The following is a 20,857-nucleotide window of genomic DNA, read 5'->3' as shown; positions in this document are numbered from 1 at the left end:
GTCATCACAGAGCATTGAGTAGAGTTTCCTGTGCTCTACAGTAGGCTCTCATTAGTCATCTGTTTTATACTTAGTAACCATGAAATTAAAAGACATGTGCTCTGTGGAAGAAAAGCTATGACGAACCTAGAAAGTGTATTAAAATGCAGAGATATCACTTTGCCAGCAAAGGTTCATGTAGTCAAAGCTATGGTTTTTCCAAAATAGTCATGTATGTATATGAGAGTTGGACCATAACGAAGGCTGAGCACTGAAGAATTGACGCTTTTGAATTATGGTGCTGGAGAAGACTCTTGAGAGTCCCTTGGATAGTGAGGAGATGAACCCAGTCAGTCCTAAAGGAAATCAATCCTGAGTATTTATTGGAAGGACTGATGCTGAAGCTGAAGCTCTAGTACTTTGGCAACCTGATGCAAACAGCCGACTTGCTGGAAAAGGCGCTGATGCTGGGAAAGATTGAGGGCAGGAGAAGAAGGGGACGACAGAGGATGAGATGGTTGGATGGCATCACTAACTCAACGGACATGAGTTTGAACAAACTCCGGAAGATAGGGAAGCCTGGAATGCTGTAGTCCATGGGGTCATAAACAGTCGGACATGACTTACTAACTGAGCAACAACAAATCAACACTGTATATATGTCAGTCTGAATCTTCATTCGTCCCATCCCCCTCCTAAGATCTTTAGACTACAATCTATTTTCTAAACTTTATGAATTACCTTATAAAATTTTTATTGTATAACTAAAATGTTTTAAGTCAGTTGGGCATTAAAAATGCTTAGGTAGAAATTTAGTGAAATTGTTAATTCTAAATATTAATTAGCAAGTATCAATAGATTGTAATGCTTGTTATTTTTATCATCATGAAGTAAAAATAATGTCCAATTTTTATGTGAAAAAAAATGAGTTCTTTGAAAACATGAGAGGACAGTAAGCTCAGACTGAATAAGCACAAATGGTGTTGATGATGTATTTGATTATAAGCCACTTCAGAATAAAAATAACTACAATGCAGTTTCTGTATTGAAACTGGCCTTATTTCTTACATTTATATTTAAAATGCAGTAAAAATTTAGAAAATTGGCCCCACAATTAGCTCTCCACTGCTGTTAGTCAGATGATTTTTATAGTTACCTATTTGTACATAGTGAAATTAGGGCTGATCTATCTATACATACATATGTATATATAGCACTCTTTTCTTTTTCCCAAAAGTCTTATTTTATGGCCTAATAGACTTTCCCCCCTCAGCTTGTACTTTTATTTGTAGATTAATATCTTGTTTCTTTTCTTTGCATCTGTTTTTAGAAATGGGAGCTTCTTTTATTTATAACCAGAAGAAAATTCATCTGTGTGGGAGAAATAAAAAGATAATTTTCCTTTATGTTTTGTTTAAAATAGAAAACTTTTTGAGAACTAATCCAAGTTCTGTAGCATGTGTGAGTCATGAGAACTCTGTGTGACTTGATTGTTCCTGTTTACAGTAGCGAGCTGGGGGACTGTGTATATACTGACCAACGGCTAATAATGAGATGATGGGAAATGGATATCTGTGTCATACAGTTGTCTCTTACTTGATTATATTTTGTTAGATTCCATTTATAAGGTATTTGATTTTGGTACTTGCTCATAATATTGGAGGTTAAAATGAGAAAATTTTTATTTTAAAGCTGTGCCACTTTCTCCATTCTGACAATGGGTGTGGTGAATAAATGAAGACAGTTAGATCTTTGTTTAACTTAAAGGGTTGCATTCAGCTTCTTGGGTGCTTTGGGAATCATTGTTTTTAGTTTTTGTAAAGGTGAGGCATCGGATTTTATTTTGGTGATTTTAGCATACTGTTTTCACCTTTCTGTTTTCCTACAGGCTGGTTTCATCATTTATCAAAAATTAGCAAATTTGAGTGATCCTGTACAAATATTTGTGAAGACTAAAGGTATGTTATGGTCTAAAAATAAAAGGTAAAATTTGAATTTGCTCATTTGTGAGGTTAAGCTCCAAAAGCACAAATTTTCTCACATGTGTATTTAGCATTATTACAGCGTGTTGGTTGTCTGAGGATCAGGATGAGGTCTGCTTGGCCAAAGCTTAGGGTTTCAAGCATGTTACTGTGTCAAAGCAGCACTTACTACTTATCCTTTGTAGCATTGCTGTTCATGAGGCTTCTAGAGTTGGGATTTTGTAGCTTGGAGAACATCAGTGATACAAACAGCCGCCTCTCAGCCTGGAGATTATACATCTTTGCTATAAATATTTGGGCTCCGTGGGTGGCACAGTTGGTAAAGATCTGCCTGCCAATGCAGGAGATGGGAGATTCGATCCCTTGGTCGAGCAGATGCCCTCGAGAGAAGGCAATGGCAGAAGGAAATGGCAACACACTCTAGTATTCTTGCCTGGAAAATTCCATGGATAGAGGAGTCTGGTGGGCTGCAGTCTGTGGGATCACAAAGAATCAGACATGACTGAATGACTGAGCACAGAGTGCTCTGGTTTAAATTTCTAAATTTTCCTCAGGATGCAATAATTCTGTTTTTTCTGCTAAAAGAATGGCCACTTGCAGCTTTCAAGTTCAGCCCTCAGATCTCTTGCTAGGTCAGTGATGGCAGATCTGCTTATATAGTGTCACGTAGGCCAGTGGCGGAATCCCAGCCACGTGACCTGGAATTTACTTGTTTCCTGTGTTTGGGAAGTGAGTGATGGCATAATACCTGTTTCACAGAGTAGCTGTTGAACTCATACTAAGCACCCATACTAATCTCTGTATAGTTGTTATTCTTGTAGCTTCCTTTTAGAGATTTTAAATAATTGTGTTTGTGAAGGTGTTAGTTAAATGAGGTGATTTTGCCAAACTTTTAAAAATATGGCATGACCTACTTATAAAAAATTATATAATATCCTTCATAGCTGTTATTGAGAAGGAATCCATACTCTCTGTGGGTGACCCTCCTTTACACGTTAAGGAAGATTTCTTATACTTTCTCTTGTTGGAAGGCCACATCTGTTGGTAGTTGTATGGTGGCTGGAAATTACCTTGATAACTGAGGCAGATGATATGTTTTTGAAGCTGGTGTAGAGAACAATATATAAGAGCTTATTTAACTCAGAATTCAACAGAGGGATTCGTGATTTTCTGATTTTGTGGTTTACAAGATTGCTTGGAGGTTACACTTGCTATTTTGTCTCTGATGAAAATGCTTCTGAGGACTGTAAGCTATTTCTCAAGTAAAGTAGCATATGTTTTATAAGTTTTTATGGAAGTCCTGATTCCTGTCATTGCAATATTGCATTCTTTGACCCTCACTTTTATTCTCTGTTATGTTATTTGTTTAAGTGTGTTGTGACGTCTGAAGGGAAATTACTTGACTAGGATTCCAGTGAATTGTAACTAACATTACCCTTCCTTTTTTCTTCCCTCCTCTCATCCCTCCTTCTTTCTTTCTTTTATCCCTCCCTCCCTCCCTCCTGCGCTTCTTTCCTTCTTGTTACTACACCAGCAGTGTCAGCCTCACCTTTCTCAAATGTAGATGTATATATAGATGACATTTTCAAATGATATTTTCAAAACTTTCGGGTTTTATTATGTTTTTTTTTCTTTTACTAAAAAATAAAAGAAGATTAGAATATAATATTATTCAGTCCAGTATAAATGGAGAGCCAGCAGTGAACAAGACAGGCATGATCTGTCTCCTGAGAGGGGAAACCTACAGCTTTATGGGGATATAGGTGAACACCAAAAACAAGGGTACTGTAGGAAGATGAGGCTTATGATGTGGGGAAAAAGGTGTTACGGCTAGCATATAGAGGTGCCCAGTGAATGTTTGGAGGTATTAGAGAATATTTTCTGGAAAAAGTGATGTTTATGGCAGGATCTTAAATATGAGCAGGAGTTAGCTGGCGGAAGAGTAGAGGAAGAGTGTCAAAGGCACAGGCAATGGCAGGTGCCCAGTTTCAGGAGGAAGAGGTGTCTATGGGCAATTGAAAGCAGTTTGGTATAGTCAGCTGTTGAACATGACAGGGTAAGGGATAGAGGAGAGGCAGGGGCTTTCATTTCCTCCAAAGAGCTGTTGAGAGTTTTAAACAAAAATGACATGCGTTACATTAAAAAAAGTAGAACTTGGGCTGTGAAGCAGAATATTGATTCTGGACGGCAAGGGTCACAGTGTGAGACCTGTTAGGGTGATGTGCCCATAATCCAAGTGAAAGGTGATGGTGACGTGGCTTGGCTTGGTTGCATTGTGAAAGGAGAGAAGTGGATGATGCAAAGTACATTTAACAGAGCAGTAGAATCAACAGGATTTAATGTGACGGTGTGAGCCATGTGCACGGATCAGTCCTGTGTTGTCAGCGTGAGCAGCAGGGTTGAGAAACATTGAGGGCAAGGAGCCAGATTTGGGGTCAAGGGGTTGTACAGTTGATTCTAGACACGTTAATGGAAGGAAGCCTGCGAAACAGCAAAGTGGAGGTGGTGGCCAGTAGGCTCTTAGATATACAGCCTGTTAACTCAGAGGATGATTGGACTTAAAGAATTAGGAGTTCTAGGTAAAGAACTGGGGCTAAGAGTCTCAAGGAACTCTCAGTATTCCATGTTTGCGTGGGGAGGGGAACCTAGAGGAGTTGCCATGGGCATGGAAGGAAATGAGGTGGACGTGCGGCAGGCCAAGTAAAGGACATGTGTTACAGAGGAGGGCGTTACTCACTGTTTAAATTTTCTTGCGAGTTTGAGAAACTGAGGACTTAGAGTTAGTTCTTGGGTTTGGCAATGTGGCAGCCGTTGGTAACCTTTTACTACAGCCGCTTTGGTAGACTGGGTGACAAAAGACTGTATTGAGGGGACAGTGGTCATTGGGACACAAAAAAGGGAGGGAGGCTTGGGTGCCGTGAAGGTCCCATAACCAGAGCCAGAATGGAGTAGTGGAATGATGTGGGTGGAAATCGCATTAGCGTGAATAGAGGCCTGAGATCTAAGGAAAGTGAGAAAGCACCTGTAAACATTTTTTTTTTTTTTTGGGTAAAGAAGCTTGGTTCAGAAAGGGACTATTTATTCATTAATTCATATAACAGATTTGTTGGGGGTTTATTAGGCATCAGGCACTGTACCACTTGCTGAGGAAAGTGCACTGAACCAAACAGACCAAACCTTCACTTTGTGTGTCTGAGTGATGGAATGAGCCACATGGATGCCTGAAGGGAGAACATAGAAGGCGTGAGGGGAAAAGAGAGCAAAGCTGTGAGGGACGGTGAGTGAAACTGAGATGAAATGAACAAAGGTGAGAGGAGTCGGAAATGAGGCCAGAAAGGTAGCTTGGGCTAGATCATTTGGGGCTTATAGGCCGTGAATCTGATTTCATATTTTATTAATTAAATACAAGGATGAGTGATGGGAAATACTTTAAGGATTTGGAGTAGCAGCATGATGTGATTAAATATTTATCTCAAAAGGATTTTTCTGGCTGCTACAGGAGGGTAAGTATTTAGGCAGGGAAATCGCTTTGGAGGCTATTATAATAATCCAAGCAAGAGATGATTGGATTGAGCTGGTGGCAGCAGAGGGGGTGAGAAGCGGTAGGTATGTATATATTTGCTGATGAATTCTCTGTGGGGAGTGAGACGTAGAGGTGTTTTGGTTGGATCCACTGAGCGAATGCAAGGGTCAGTCACAGTGAAAGATAATGAGAAGAGCAGGTTTGGGTAAGAAAAATCTGGATTCCAGTTTTGGTCACTTCCCAGATGGCTCAGTGGTAAAAGAAACCTGCAATGCAGGAGACGCCGGTTCGACACCTGGGTCGGGAAGATCCCCAGAGGGGAAAATGGCAACCCACAGAGGAGCCTGACGGGCTATAGTCCATGAGGTTGCAGAGAGCTGGACACAACTGAGTGACTGAGAACACATGTGTGCTAAGTTTTAGATGTTTATCATCACCCAAGGAGATATCTTAGTTGGGAACATGATTCTGGAGTTTGGAGGGAAGACAGGTTGGAGCTGTAACTTTGTCATCAGTATACAGATGGCAGTTAAGCTTGAGAAGATAAAATAGGAAGCGAGTGGAATAAAGAATAGAAGAGGCCCACATATTAGCATCAAGGGCACACCAGCCTCTAGAGGTCAGGAAGACATGGAGAGTATAGCGAAGAGGCCTGTGAAGGGGTAGTGATGAAGGAGGAAGCATAGGAGGGGCAGTGTTCAGAAGCCAACCAATGCTGTGAGCTGGAGCAAGTTATCAACTGTTTTAAATGCCTCTGAGAGTTTGAGATGTTGTTGTTCAGTCACTCAAGTTGTGTCCAACTCTTTTCGACCCCATGGACTTCAGCATGCCAGGCTTCCCTGTCCTTCACTATCTCCCGGAGTTTGCTCAAACTCAAGTCCATTGAGAAGGTGATGCCATCCAACCATCTCATCCTCTGTTGTCCCCTTCTCCTCTTGCCCTCAGTCTTTCCCATCATCAGGGTCTTTTCCAGTGAGTCAGCTATTCACATCAGGTGGCTAAAGTATTGGAGCTTCAGCTTCAGCATCAGTCCTTCCAGTGAATATTCCAATGAAAGAGTGAGATGAACAACTTGGATGAACAGATTTGGCTATGTGGAGGCCATTGTAACCTTTCCATGAACAGCTTTTGGAAAAAGCTCAGTGGCAGGCAGTCAGCTTAGGAGAAAATGGCATTAGAAAGTTGAAGACAGTGAGTGTGGACTGCTTTTTCTTTCAAGGAATTTTGCTGTAAATGGGAGTTGTGATATGAATTAGCAATTAGCAGATTGGTGGCGGGAAGATGAGATAGTTCTCTTTTTGTTTCTGTTTTCTTAGTGAAGTAAGAGATGAAGTTGTTCTCTGACTAAAAGGAGGGACAAGTGTTGAGGTGTTGGAAGCATGAAGAGAAAGAAAGAAGTATGATATAGTCCTCTTGAGAGTGGGAAAGTGGGAAATGTAGAATAATTAACAGTCATTACTGAGGGTTCATGGGGTGTGTGCATGAATTGAAAGCAAAATATCACCCTCATAACTGTGGTTTATTTTTGACTGTAGTCAACTGCTTGGGTATGGGCATCAAGTATGTGCCATGGAAGAAGGAAGGAACGAAAGAGTTGAGTCCACAGGAGCGAATGGTTAATATGGGTAAGGGAGGAGAGTAAGGCATGGGGGTGTGGGGAGCGGCGAGAAGAAGAATGGGAAAGGAAAAGGCAGGAGGTCAGTGGGCTTGGTTCTGAAAGTGTGCAAGAACTGTTGTATTGCAGAAGTCATGCTGGTGTTCAGAGGATGGAATGCTTGCAGTTGGCATTTTGGAAGTGATGACTTTATTGATAATTTTAAGATCTAGGGTATGGTTATGGGCTTCCCTGGTAGCTCAGATGAGATATAAAGAAACCACCTGCGATGCAGGAGACCCCGGTTTGATTCCCTGGAGGAGGGGAGGACAACCCACTCCAGTATTCTTGGGCTTCCTTGGTGGCTCAGACGGTAAAGCATTTGCCTGCAATGTAGGAGACCTGGGTTCGATCCCTGGGTTGGGAAGATCCCCTTGAGGAGGGCATGGCAACCCACTCCAGTTTTCTTGCCTGGAGAATCCCCATGGACAGAGGAGCCTGGCCATCTACAGTCCATGGGATTGCAAAGAGGCAGACACAACTGAGCGACCAAGCACAGCACATGGTTATGGGAAGGGTGGCTGAGACCAGTTGAGGAAAAGATGGCTGGAAATGGAGGGACTGAGGAACTGAAAAGGCCACATTCTTAGGCAGAGAGTTTCTGTGAATGTCGAAATCACTAGGAGTTATCACAGAAATAGAGGGAAGAAAGAGACAGTGAACCAAGTGCTGAAATCTTCAGTGATGTGATTTTGAGATCACAAGATAACTAGTAGGAGTAGCTGATGATGTAATCCAATGTCCAGTGCTTCAGAGGAGCTGGACTTGTTAAAGGACACAAGTGGTGATAAAGAGCAGAAATTGTAAGCAGGGGAAGGGTTTGGGAAAGGTGGGCAAGTTGGGTGGTGTTGGCGAGGCACTATCAGACAGAATGAAGCTGAAAGTTCGGAAGGTGATCACTTATGAATGAGAAAGGCTTGCATTTTATTTCGTGATGACTGGTAATGAGGACAGTGAGGAGTGTCTGTCGGGTAAGGTTATGTTTACCAAGCTGTTTTAGTAAGTAGCGTCCCATATGGTGGTCTGTTGGTTTCTGATGTTGAAGCAGTGCAGGTGAGATCAGAGTCTCATTTCTACCTTCACCTTCTGCCAAGGTTGAGAACCACTGGGTTGTAATATGTATGAATGCAGATCAGTTAGAATTTAGTCTAAAATTTTAAAGAACAGAAATTTGGAAGGGAAATAAAGTGATTGAGGTGATTTTGGGATAGGTTAAGGAAGTCTTTTTGTTGCAGTTCATTTAAAGAAACAATGAAAATTTAAGCCCTAATAGTGTTCTTGCCACCTGACTACAGTACTCTTGCCTGGAGAATCCCATGGACAGAGGAGCCTGGTAGGCTACAGTCCATGGGGTCGCTAAGAGTCGGACATGACTGAGCGACTTCACTTTCACTTTTCACTTTCATGCATTGGAGAAGGAAATGGCAACCCTCTCCAGTGTTCTTGCCTGAAGAATCCCAGGGACGGGGGAGCCTAGTGGGCTGCCGTCTCTGGGGTCACACAGAGTCAGACACGACTGACGCGACTTAGCAGCAGGAGCAGCAGGGTTCTTGCCTGGAGAATCCCAGGGACGGCGGAGCCTGGTGGGCTACCGTCTATGGGGTCACACCGAGTCGGACATGACTGAAGCGACTTAGCAGTAGCAGCAGCAGCGTTTAAATAAATATCTTTGCTTTGTAATTTGAAAATTAGTACTGATTCTTTTATTCCAGAGGAGGAAATACTACCTAGTGATGTGAAGAAACAATTGACTTCGATCTCCAAGGAGATGATGGATCTGGCTGAGCGTCTTCCTGATACTTTTGGAAAACTGGAAAATCCACAGAGGTTAAATGTTTCTGTTTTTTTTTTTTTTTTTTTTAATCAATTCTGTTTGTTCTTATTGCATTTTTCTAAATACAGTAAAGAAGTTCATTAGGGTGGACTCATAAATTTGCTTGAATACATGCACACAGACTGATGTATAAATTTAAGAAATCTCTTCTAATTGTGAAATTGTGCACAAAAGTTGGAGGCTTCTCTGCTTTGTAGGGGGCTTTACGAAGCAAAGCCAAATAAAATTCTTTAAGTGCACTTGAACAAAATGTTGAAGATTCACAGTGTTCTTTTTCTTTCTGTTTATGGGCATTTTTCATTTAATTATATTTATAGTTTGGTTACTTGAAATCAGTAAATAGGAGCAACTTTTAAACCTGTAACCTCATTTTTCTGGTTATTAAGTGATTATTATATGAGAATTCTATCTAATCAGTAGACTATTAAAACAAGAGGCATTTAGATTTTAAAGAGTGTTTTATATAGCTGAAGCATTGAAAAAAAAGTGAAAGCGTTAGTTGCTCAGTTATGTCCACATGGACTGAAGCCCACCATGCTCCTCTGTCCATGGAATTCTCCAGGCAAGAATACGGAAGTGGATTGCCATTCCCTTCTCTAAGGAGTCTTCCTCACCCAGGGATCGAACCCAGGTCTCCTGCATTGCAGGCAGATTCTTTACGGTCTGAGCCAAGCATTAGATAACTTTTGATATTTGAATTGACGGGTATTGGACTACTGGTTGTTGTTGTTTAGTTGCTCAGTTGTGTCCGACTCTTGCGATTCCATGGACTGTAGCTCCCAGTAGCTACTTCTTGGAATCTGGCTTTGCTCTGTCCTTAATGAATGAATGACTCCCTTATAAAACCTCTAGAAACAGGAGTACTCTTGAACAGTGATTGAGTATAACATGGTAATACAATTTTGAGGCTAAAATCCTTTGTAGAAATGTGAAGCAGTTAATTGAAATAGAATTCTGACTCTGAAAAAAAATGCAATGTTAATGTATTCTTTTTTGGATGAGGTTTGTGATATATTTTGATAGATTTCAAAGTATGAGATAGAAATTCAGCTCTTTATCAAAGTAATTTTCCTCCTGGCAATTTGTTTTAGTAGTTGCTATGTAACTTTGAGAATATCTGAAAGAAGTAACTGTCAAACGGGGAAAGGCACTAATAAAACTATTTCATATTCATTTTTACATTTTTCCCTCCATGAAAGAAGAAAATGCCATTTATATGAAAAATTACTATTCACATGCATTTCAGGTTTCTTTCTAGGAATTAAAATAACTATTGAGTATAAATTACATGTGTTTAATACTTTGCTTTATAATATCAAAGCTAAGTAGGTTTTCTTAAATTTTGAGAATGGGCAATATTGGATTCATTTTTTTTTTTTAATTGGAATATAATTGTTTTACAATGTATTAGTTTCTGCTATACAACAACATGAGTCAGCCGTATATATACATATATCTCCTCCCTCTTGAGCCTCCCTCCTACCTCCCTGGATTCATTTTTAATAAAGGTAGAGCTTATAAACTTTTAGTGGGTCAAAACAAGAACTAGTTAAAATCTTTTATTCCAGATTCTCTGTAACAAGTCTATGCTGTTGCTTCACTTATTTAGATATATCTCTGAACTAGGGTAGAACAAAAGAGATCTGTGAATAGCCAAAACACATGCCATAAGCATGAATTCATGTCCACTTAACTGCAGTTCCAGTGGAGTGCATGAGGCTGCATTCAGGGCACATTTGCTTTGCATTTATGACACAGTTTGACAAGCTTGGATGAATGCTTAACATGAAAATCAAGAATGGATAAGGAGTGACACCATAAATAATTAGTTTGGGGCCAAACACTCCTGACACTTAGTAAGTACGCAAGTTAGGTGTTGAGTGTAGAAGTACCTTGCTGTACTAGCGAGGAGCCCAGAAACTATAAGAATGAAGGGCATGAAGAGCGACTTTAATTCAGTGTGTCCTTTAAGTGAAGATCTTCTTATTAAAAAGCATTAAAACTTGTCCTTAGAGTTAACACAATTAAAGTTGAATTCACCTTTCTTAAATTTTTTTTTTAGGGTTTCCCTACTATTGAAGGATATTTCAGAAAATCTGTATTCATTGAGGATGATGATGTTTGGCTCCACTGAGAAGGAACTGAGACCTAGCAGTAACTTTCACTTATTACCACTGGAAGAGCCAACTGCTGGTGAAGCACAAGAGAAACAAATTAGAGCACATAACATTTTTCCTGAAGTTAAAGATGAGGCATGGGATGCAACACCTGATGATTTAATTGAACATGATGGAGAAAAGGTACTTGGAAATCAAATGAAACAAGAAGATGGATTTGAAGATGAACTGGCAGGCAAGAAGTTGGAAGAGAATACAGAAAGAAATTGTTTGATGTCATTAGATATTACAGAAGAGGAACTCCAACGTTTGGAACAACAGGCTCAGGAAAAGCATCTTACTGATGTTACTTGCACATCTCCTGAGGTACTGAATACAGTAAAGAGCAAACAGTTCATTCATGAAGGTGGTTGGCTGATTTTTTCTATATATGGGCAGAGAGTAAATATTTTAGGCTTTGCAGACCACCTGGTTTCTGCCCAGTTTTGCCAGTTTGGTGTGAAAGCAGCTGTAGACCAGCAGCCTGTCTGTATTTTAATAAAACTTTATTTACAAAAGCAAAAAAGTAGGCTGGGTTTGGCTTGTGAGCTGTTGTTTGCTACTCCTGACTTAGTATGATCAACAGCATTTTATAGTGGAAAGGTTTTTAGGGTCAGTACACATTTGTTACCATTTGCTAAGCATATCGGAGAAGGCAATGGCACCCTACTCCAGCACTCTTTCCTGGAAAATCCCATGGACGGAGGAGCCTGGTAGGCTGCAGTCCATGGGGTCGTTCAGAGTCAGACATGACTGAGCGACTTCACTTTCACTTTTACTTTCATGCATTGGAGAAGGAAATGGCAACCCACTTCAGTGTTCTTGCCTGGAGAATCCCAGGGACGGGGGAGCCTGGTGGGCTGCTGTCTAGGGGTCGCACAGAGTCGGACACGACTGAAGCGACTTAGCAGAAGCTAAGCATATGCTATTTCTCCTGCTTTTTTACCTACTATATACCTCTTCTTTTTGTAGATCCCTACATACCTACCAGAGTTTACTTTTCCAAACGTGATTCTTGAGGGTAGTTTTGTTTCCTCATATGGGTTTTCTTTACTTGATATTCTGAGAGGGTTTCTATTAAACCCATGTTTTTACTTGACACTCACCTATACTGTCATCTAGAGTCAGAAACCTCATTTTGTTCTTGATAGTTATTGTTAAACATTGTATATTTTTTCTCAACTTCATGTTTAGATTTCTGATCATGTTCTGATTTGATTAATTTGTGAGATTATGTTTTTCTGTTTGCTAATAACTTAAGCATATTTTTTGAAATAGTGAAGTTGTATTAGCGGAATTATGGTGTTTCTTTAAGACAAAAGAGACATACAGCTGTAAACTTTTTATCTCATTTGTTTTTCATTAATTAAAAAATTATCTGTATTGCCCATATTTGGTTGTATACATTTGTGTACATTTTAAAAATAATAACTGCATTTTAAAGTTTTAAAATTAGATTTGAAAGTCATTTAGTAGGATTATTTCCTCAGTTTTCTAAGGACAGATTCTCAATATTTCTTTGTATTTGGTAACTATATTAGTAATCACTTCTATCAGTATACAAATGCATTTTAGCATTGTTTTCAAACTGTTTTCATACCAACCATTTGTAAAGTGGACTCCACTTTTGAGAAATATCTTTTGCTAATGTCTGTAGTACCTTCTGATTTTCTAGAAATTTCATATTACATATTCACTTTAAAGTGATAGGTTTCATATAATTATATAGAATGATGATCAGGATTTCATGATCTGACTCACATCTTTTACCCCATTTATTGCCATTTTTTATTGTGTAATAATTATTAGCATTTAAAAAATTCATGAGACCCCATTTAAAAAATAAAAGAATAAGGCTTATTTTAAGATCTTTTTTAAAGGTTAATTTTTGAGGTTAATTAAGTCTATACTACCTTTTCCTTTCCAGTTTAAATTTTAGACTTTTTTGGGGTCCTTCTGTATTTCTTTGGTGGGTTTCCTTCATACAGGTTACTATCATTGGACATTTGCTTTGTAAGGATTGCCAGATTATTGTAGTTTCTTCATATCTCCACATTGGCAATAAATAACTTATCTGACACTATTTTTTAAATACCTGTAGATGCTATTTGTAAAATATAATTTTATTTAAATGTATTATTAGTCATTGTAACTTGTTGTGATCTCTTAAAAATCAGTGTCTATAAGGGAACAAGTATAGTTCCTGGCTTTGTACAGAATTTCTCAATATTGCAAAGAGGTTCCTGTACTCAAAAAGTTTGGGAACCACAGTTTGGGCTTTTTTTAAACTATAAATGAATTTGTCATTTGTACTTTCATTTAGAGAGTGTGGACTATCGCAAGCTTGTTTATCTATTTTGTTTATTAGGTAAACAGGTTAGGTAGTTTTTCTCTTTTTATTTGCTTCTTTGTTTCTACATTTATTCCTCCTCCTCTTTTTCCTTCCTACCATCCTCTTTCCCTTCCTTTCTATCTACCTGTCACATAAACATATAAATATATATTATACATTTATTAGTGAAGAATAGGAGGTGGTCTAAAGATATTTAGTGTAAAGGAACTTTATTTTGTAGAAAAGAGGGTATTGAGTCAATAATACTGGAAACTAATGTTTGACATACTTTTTTTTTTTTTTAAAGCATTCATCTTCCAAGGATAATGAAGAGGATCTATCTTACATAATTGAGAGTGATGAAGATTTAGAAATGGAGATGCTTAAGGTATGTTTACCATTACAGAAAATTACTTCTAGTTCTTTACAATGGACATTAATGCAGTAAAATATTGCCTGATTCTAAACTGGTCCTACCACAATGAGATTGCTGTCACTTATGTAGCATTAGATTTTGTTTTCCTTTTCATATTTCTTTATGTCTTTGTACAGCCTGTGCATAATGTATTAGCAGTAGTGATGTAGAAGTTGTTAGGCAGTTAGTGTAGGAACTCTGAGACCTTGGCCTGTTTTAATAAGCATCCCACTCCATTAAACTAAGCCTATCTCCTTTGTCCCGAATTCCTGGCTCTTAGAGGAATGTGTCCTTGGTCTGATAAATTATCAGCACTCAGATCCAGGAAGGATCTGATTAACTAATTAATTTGTGTTCCATATGCCTGAGGGAAAAACAACTGGTGATCATTAATCTTTAGTGCATGCATCTGGTCCATTGTAAAAATGGCTGGGAGTCATGAGAAATGGTTGCAGATGGTAACTTAATGTCTAAGAAAACTAAGAATCCAAGGATCAAAAGAAGCCATAAAGATGTCAAGTCAAACGTGGTCTTTATGCTGATTGGTTAGAAACAACATATGTTAAAAGTAAGAACCAATCAAAAGTGTACAAATCATTATGAGTAAGGATATAAACTGCTAAGTCCCACCTTTGTGGGAACTTCACTCCCTCTCAGCATCTATCCTGAGAGCTTTGTACTTTCTTTCTGAAATAAATTCTGTTTGCTTGCTACTGTGAGTGTTCTGAGTGTTCATGAAATTCATTCTTTGGCTCTGTGAATAAGAACTTGGATTCTCATTTCCATAGTATACTCATTAGGTCACTTTTTCTTTTAATCTTTTCCTGGAACGTGGGTAGTGGTTCAGCTCTCCAGTATTGAAACAGGTTTCTCTTTCCTCCTATCCATGTGTGTCCACTTTTATTTGGAAGTTCTGTTTTTATACATTCCATCTTCTTTACTTTGGTTTTATTTGCTGTGGATGTTTTCTTTTATACATAATTTTCTAATGTTTTAAGTGATTCAGTTTTCCCCTATTACCAAGTTGAAAATAGTATTTTCTAATTTATGTATAGTCTACTTCTTCACCTGACCTCCAGTTTCTTCATCAAATCTTATGAATCAAGGATGGACAATTAGAAAGAAAAGCCTAAACTTAGCTAAATTAAGGGAAAATGAAGAAAAACATGGAAGTTCACCATTATGCATACTTTTTAGTTCTCATCTTTAGGTCGATGTGATTTTTCTTTTTATGAAATGAGATTTAAGTTCCTGATTCTTTGAATTTGAGTCAGTGTACTGGGTAGTGATAGGAATGTGGATTCTGAATGTGAATGTGGGTTTAAAGTCTAACTTCTCCCTTAATTAGCTGGGTGACTTTGGGCATGTTTCTTAGCTTTTTGATACTCTATTAACAGTTGTATTTATTATTAAGGTGTTACTTGTGAAGGGTTTAACTAAAGAGCCTGGCATTTCCTAAGTGTAATAAATATTAGCTAACAGTAATAAAAGGATATAAATACTGAATCATATGCCTTTATTGATGAGCCATTTCTCTGAAGAGTCCTATTAAAGTAGTGGATTTATAGGATACTTGCGGACTTCTACAAATTTATGTTATATATTGAACCTCTTAGAAGGCAACTTGGGTGCACAGATAAAAGTACTTTTTTTTACAAGTATGTTTGTTGACTGGAATAAAAAAAATGTGAAAGAGAATCTCTTTTTTTCCCCTTTTAAAGGCCTGAAAAATACTTTTTAAAAAACCTTTTAAGTCAGACTTACTGAATAGAAGTTTTACTATAAAGGGAAAATGACAACTGTGGTTTAATAATTCTTCCTGTTATTTCTCATTAAGAAATTTTACAGATGAAACAGTTTTGAAATACCTGCAGATTCATTAAGAAGATAATCTTCATTTAGGGGAGGAAATCAGATACCAACCTGACATGAAAACATTTGTTTTACATTTGTAATATTCCTTTCCTAAAATTATTTCAGTGTTTTTGTTGTTGCTTTGACAACTCCAGAAACACGTTTATTGTTGGCTTATAGTTTAAACTTTATGCTTCCTCAAAAATAATGTCGCTGACACATGATACAGAGAAACTCATTACAAGAATCACATTAAAACCCGCATTTACAACTTGGGAATTGGAAGCATTGAAGTATGATAAAGAAAAAAATGTTTTAAATAATCTAAATGCAAAATTTATGAAAACTTTCCCTAGGGCCAGTTCATTGTATGCTATTAATGAACCCTGTTTGTGCTGGCAGTATTCCATCTTTGGCCTTATGCCTGAGAAACCATTCTTGAGCACATATTTAAACGGGAGCACACATGTTCTTTTGTGGTACTGCTTGCGCATCTGCCAGCTTTGAACAAAATTGTAGGCTCTGTTAATAATACTCCTTTTGTGTTTGCTGAAAAAGATGCAGCACTCTCAATGCTTTTGCTTTGAAAAATTCTTTTAAATGTTCAGTCTTTAGAAAACCTCAAAAGTGGCACGGTAGATCCAAATCATTCAAAATGCATAGAAATGGAAAAAAATCTAGATCTTCCTTCTGAAGAAGATGATGAAGATGAGAACGAAGCTGTTGAAGAGGAAAAAGAAGCTGATGAAGGTAAGCACTGTCCTGTGTTTGAACTGACTCATCTCTGGTACCTATCACTGATTTTAATTTAGGTTTTAATTTTAAACATTTTGGACATCAAGGATTCTGTGGCATGTAGTTATTTAGGCCCTGAAAACTTGTCATTAAATCCTATGGTGCTTTGGTCTTCATAAAGGACAGTCATACTACTTAGAAAAGTAAGTAATAAAAGTGTTGTGTCATTTGGTGAACATGGTGACGTGAAACTTTTCATCCTGAATTTTATGTTTTGTCAAAAACGATAAAAAATCATTTAATAAGAAGCAGGGGCTTCCTGATGGCTCAGCGGTAAAGAATCTACCTGCAGTGATGGAGACAGAGGAGACATGGGTTCAATCCTTGGGTCAGGAAAATCTGCTGGAGGAGGAAATGGCAACCCACTCCATCACCCCAGTAATCTTGCCTGGAAAATCCTGTGGACAGAAGAGCCTGGTGGACTACAGTCCATACGGTTGCAAAGAGTCAGACATGACTGAGCACGGTACAGAAATAAGAAATAATAAATTAATTACTTATATTAAACATTATTATAAATGGCATTGATAAATATCTGTCCTTCAGGTGCTTATTACTTAAAAATAAATGGCAAAGTGTCAAATAGCAAAATGGACTAATTTTCATCTTGTGTGTGCAAACTCTAGTAAAGAATCTGCTAAATGAATCTTCTGTCATTTAAGTATAAGTGATGATACGCATTATGATAAGCTGTAGGCATCTTCTCATAGAGTAGAATGCTCTCTGGAGCTAGATTTCTTCAATGTTGTAATATGGAAAATTTAAAATACATTTCATAGATGGAAAGTATATGAAAATGTTAAAGTTTTTGCACTTTGTTTTCTTGTATTAAAAATGGACAAATATTCATTTGTTTAGAGGTGGGTTTTCTTGACTCTTCTTTCCTTTGCTCTTTCTTGGCTACTCATGAATCCTTCAACTTGAGGAAAAAATGAAAATCAGTGGGGTGAAGTTAACGTAACTCCATTTTGCTTTGCAGTTGGAATTTTGATCAGAGATTTTTGGTGGAATGGTAATTAAAATGAAGGTTTTACCTATGGATTTTATTTATGACAGTAATTAATTACGGCTTACTGTTGACTGAAAATTGGTTATATTATAAAATTTGAATTGCTATTTTGTTTGCCATGGTTGGCTCTAAATGTTAGTTTTTAGAAGTATAACAAATTCCAAAACATCGTATTTTTATGAAGCTGGCAAAAGTGTGAATTGTAGCAAAGTTCTTATCCTTAGTATTAAGAAATTAATCAAACGGTTTATCTGGAGTTGTCCCTGGTACTCAAAGGAAAAATAAGTGTCAGTTCAGTTCAGTCGCTCAGTCGTGTCCGACTCTTTGTGGCCCTATGAACCGTAGCACGCCAGGCCTCCCTGTCCATCACCAACTCCCGGAGTCTACCCAAACCCGTGTCCATTGAGTCGGTGATGCCATCCAACCATCTTATCATCTGTCATCCCCTTCTCCTCCTGCCCTCAATCTTTCCCAGCATCAGAGTCTTTTCCAGTGAGTCAGCTTTTCGCATCGGGTGGCCAAAGTATTGGAGTTTCAGCTTCAACATCAGTCCTTCCAGTGAACACCCAGGACTGATATCCTTTAGGATGGACTGATTGGATCTCCTTGCAGCCCAAAGGACTCTCAAGAGTCTTCTCCAACACCACAGTTCAAAAGCATCAATTCTTCGGTGCTCAGCTTTCTTTATAGTCCAACTCTCACATCCATACATGATCACTGAAAAAACCATAGCCTTGACTAGACAGACCTTTGTTGGCAAAATAATGTCTCTACTTTTTAATATGCTGTCTAGGTTGGTCATAACTTTCCTTCCAAGGAGTAAGCGTCTTTTAATTTCATGGCTGCAATCACCATCTGCAGTGATTTTGGAGCCCAGAAAAATTAAGTCAGCCACTGTTTCCACTGTTTCCCCATCTATTTGCCATGAAGTGATGGGACCAGATGCCATGATCTTAGTTTTCTGAATGTTGAGCTTTAAGCCAACTTTTTCACTTTCCTCTTTCACTTTCATCAAGAGGCTCTTCAGTTCTTCTACACTTTTTGCCATTGAGCAAACTCTGGGAGATGAAGGACAGGAGAAGGCAGCGCACCCCACTCCAGTACTCTTGCCTGGAAAATCCCACAGACGGAGGAGCCTGGTAGGCTGCAGTCCATGGGGTCGCGAAGAGTCAGACATGACTGAGCGACTCCACTTTCACTTTTCACTTTCATGCATTGGAGAAGGAAATGGCAACCCACTCCAGTGTTCTTGCCTGGAGAATCCCAGGGACAGGGGAGCCTGGTGGGCTGCCGTCTATGGGGTCTCACAGAGTCAGACATGACTGAAGCGACTTAGCAGCAGCAGCAGCAGGAAAACCTGGCATGCTGCAGTCCTTGGGGTCGCAAAGAGTCAGACGTAACTGAGTGACTGAACAACAACACAGTAACTAGATTCTTTAAAAGAAGTCAGTAAAATAAAACTTCCTCTCACTTTGTGTACCTTTATTTTAACATAAATGCCCATTTTATTTTAAGACTGTCTGTTACCAAGACCTACTGAAAAGCAAATTAACTGCCTCAAGACCTACTTTGGCCATTCTAGTTTTAAGCCGTGAGTATAGTCTCAGTTAATTAAATTGCACATTTACTGTTTTCTTTACAAACTTTAAAAGACAAATAATCCATCCATTGAACAGTAAAAGTACAACTTCATTATTGTTTATACATGCTACACTGTAATTTTCCTAAGTGCAGAATTATTTTGAAGTAATATTTATATAAAATTCGTATCTGCATATTGTTTTTATAAGTGAGAAAAAATGGTTTTCCTTAAGATAGAGTTCTGAGTTTAAATACATTAATAAATTCATCTTAAGTTAATCCTGACATTTAATTTATTACAAAAGTATCTGTGTGCCTTTTTTGTGCATCTTATTGTCTATTCTATTACATATTGATATAATAGACATTCATAAGACAGTAGAATGAAAAACAGTGATAATCGTATCTGTTTTAACATAGTCAAATGTATTTACATCCAAGGGAGCACACTTGTAAGTTTTAAAATGAGAGGAATACAAATGAGATGAAGAACAAGTGAATTTGAATAAAACTGTTGGTAATAGGAATGTAAAAATCTATACTGTTTTTTTCTATTCTGATCTTAAAACATTTTTTTTAGACTAAACTGTGTCCTACACATAGTACACATCAATGTACATATCAATGAATTTTCACAAACCAGACACCCTGTGTAGCCAGTGTTCCGATGAGAAAGAGTAGATCATTATCAGCATACCAGAAGATCACCTTCTGTTGTTTTTCCCTCAAAATTTTATTAAAAGAAATTTCAAAGATACAGTAGTTTTTTTTTTTACTATGAATACTTGTATATTCACTGTTAATTCACTGTTAGCATTTTAGTATACTTGCTTTGTCACATATTGATTATCTGTCTATACTTTTTAATCCATTCAATTTTTATTAATAAAATGCATCTCAAGGTAAATTGTAGGCTTCTTTATACTCCGCCCTAACTACTTCAGCATGTAAATCATTAACTATAGTTAAATATTTATTTTACTTTTGAACTAAAATTTGTATGTAAGGAAATGGTTAAACTTAAGTGTTTAACATTGGCAAGTCTTAAGTGTACAGGCACACCCGTATGTAACCTAAACCCTTTTTAAAATATGCTACATTACAATCACTCCAAAAAGTTCCCTCATTTCCCTTTTTAGTCAGTCCTTGCACCTAGAGCATTTTTCTTATTTATTTAAATGAGTGATTTTGTTGGATATCTAGATTGAAGCTTGGAATTTATTTTATATTTTAGATATAGGGAATAAAATTTAATGCAAATATAAACGGAAATCCTAGTTGTTCAGTCACCTTGAATGGGAAGTTGGTCAAGTGGGAGTTCTGTTTTTAAAGCTCCAGAATTCACGTATTTTTACTGAAACTTGGAAATGTAAAAGAAATTCTGGAGGAAATGAAAAAATAAAATGGCTTTATCACATATCAATTATTTGTCTATCCATTTTTTAATCCATTCAGTTTTTATTAATAAAGTGCATCTTGGGGTAAATTGTAGGCATCCTTACACTCCCTTCTAATCACTTCAGCAGGTAAATCATTAACTAGAGTTAAATGTTTATTTATTTATTTTACTTTTAAGTTAAAATTTACATGTAAGGAAATGGTTAGACTTAACTTGTCTCTTCCATTTGTTATTAGTAAAACAGTGCAGCATTTTGCTTTTCATCCTCCAGGGTTCAATGGAAAGTGATTCATTCTGTACTGGAAGAAAGAAGAGATAATGTTGTTGTCATGACAACTGGTAAG

The 20,857-nt window shown here is 37.7% G+C and overlaps 1 protein-coding gene across 1 annotated transcript in view; it reads left to right on the top strand.

Annotated features, from left to right (window-relative positions):
* WRN (WRN RecQ like helicase) overlaps positions 1–20,857 on the top strand; it is a gene marked incomplete in the record, with an annotated part of 115,520 nt that overhangs the window by 31,090 nt on the left and 63,573 nt on the right. Inside the window, 7 exon segments of the mRNA XM_045164105.1 lie at positions 1,868–1,937; positions 8,851–8,965; positions 11,035–11,455; positions 13,768–13,848; positions 16,338–16,479; positions 19,049–19,124; positions 20,785–20,852. Coding sequence (XP_045020040.1) covers positions 1,868–1,937; positions 8,851–8,965; positions 11,035–11,455; positions 13,768–13,848; positions 16,338–16,479; positions 19,049–19,124; positions 20,785–20,852 — 973 coding nt within the window.

This window comes from Bubalus bubalis, chromosome 1, assembly GCF_019923935.1.
Source record: "Bubalus bubalis isolate 160015118507 breed Murrah chromosome 1, NDDB_SH_1, whole genome shotgun sequence".
NCBI classification, from domain to species: domain Eukaryota; kingdom Metazoa; phylum Chordata; class Mammalia; order Artiodactyla; family Bovidae; genus Bubalus; species Bubalus bubalis.
The sequence above is the reverse complement of the archived record's forward strand: the minus strand, read 5'-3'. Positions and strand labels throughout refer to the sequence as shown.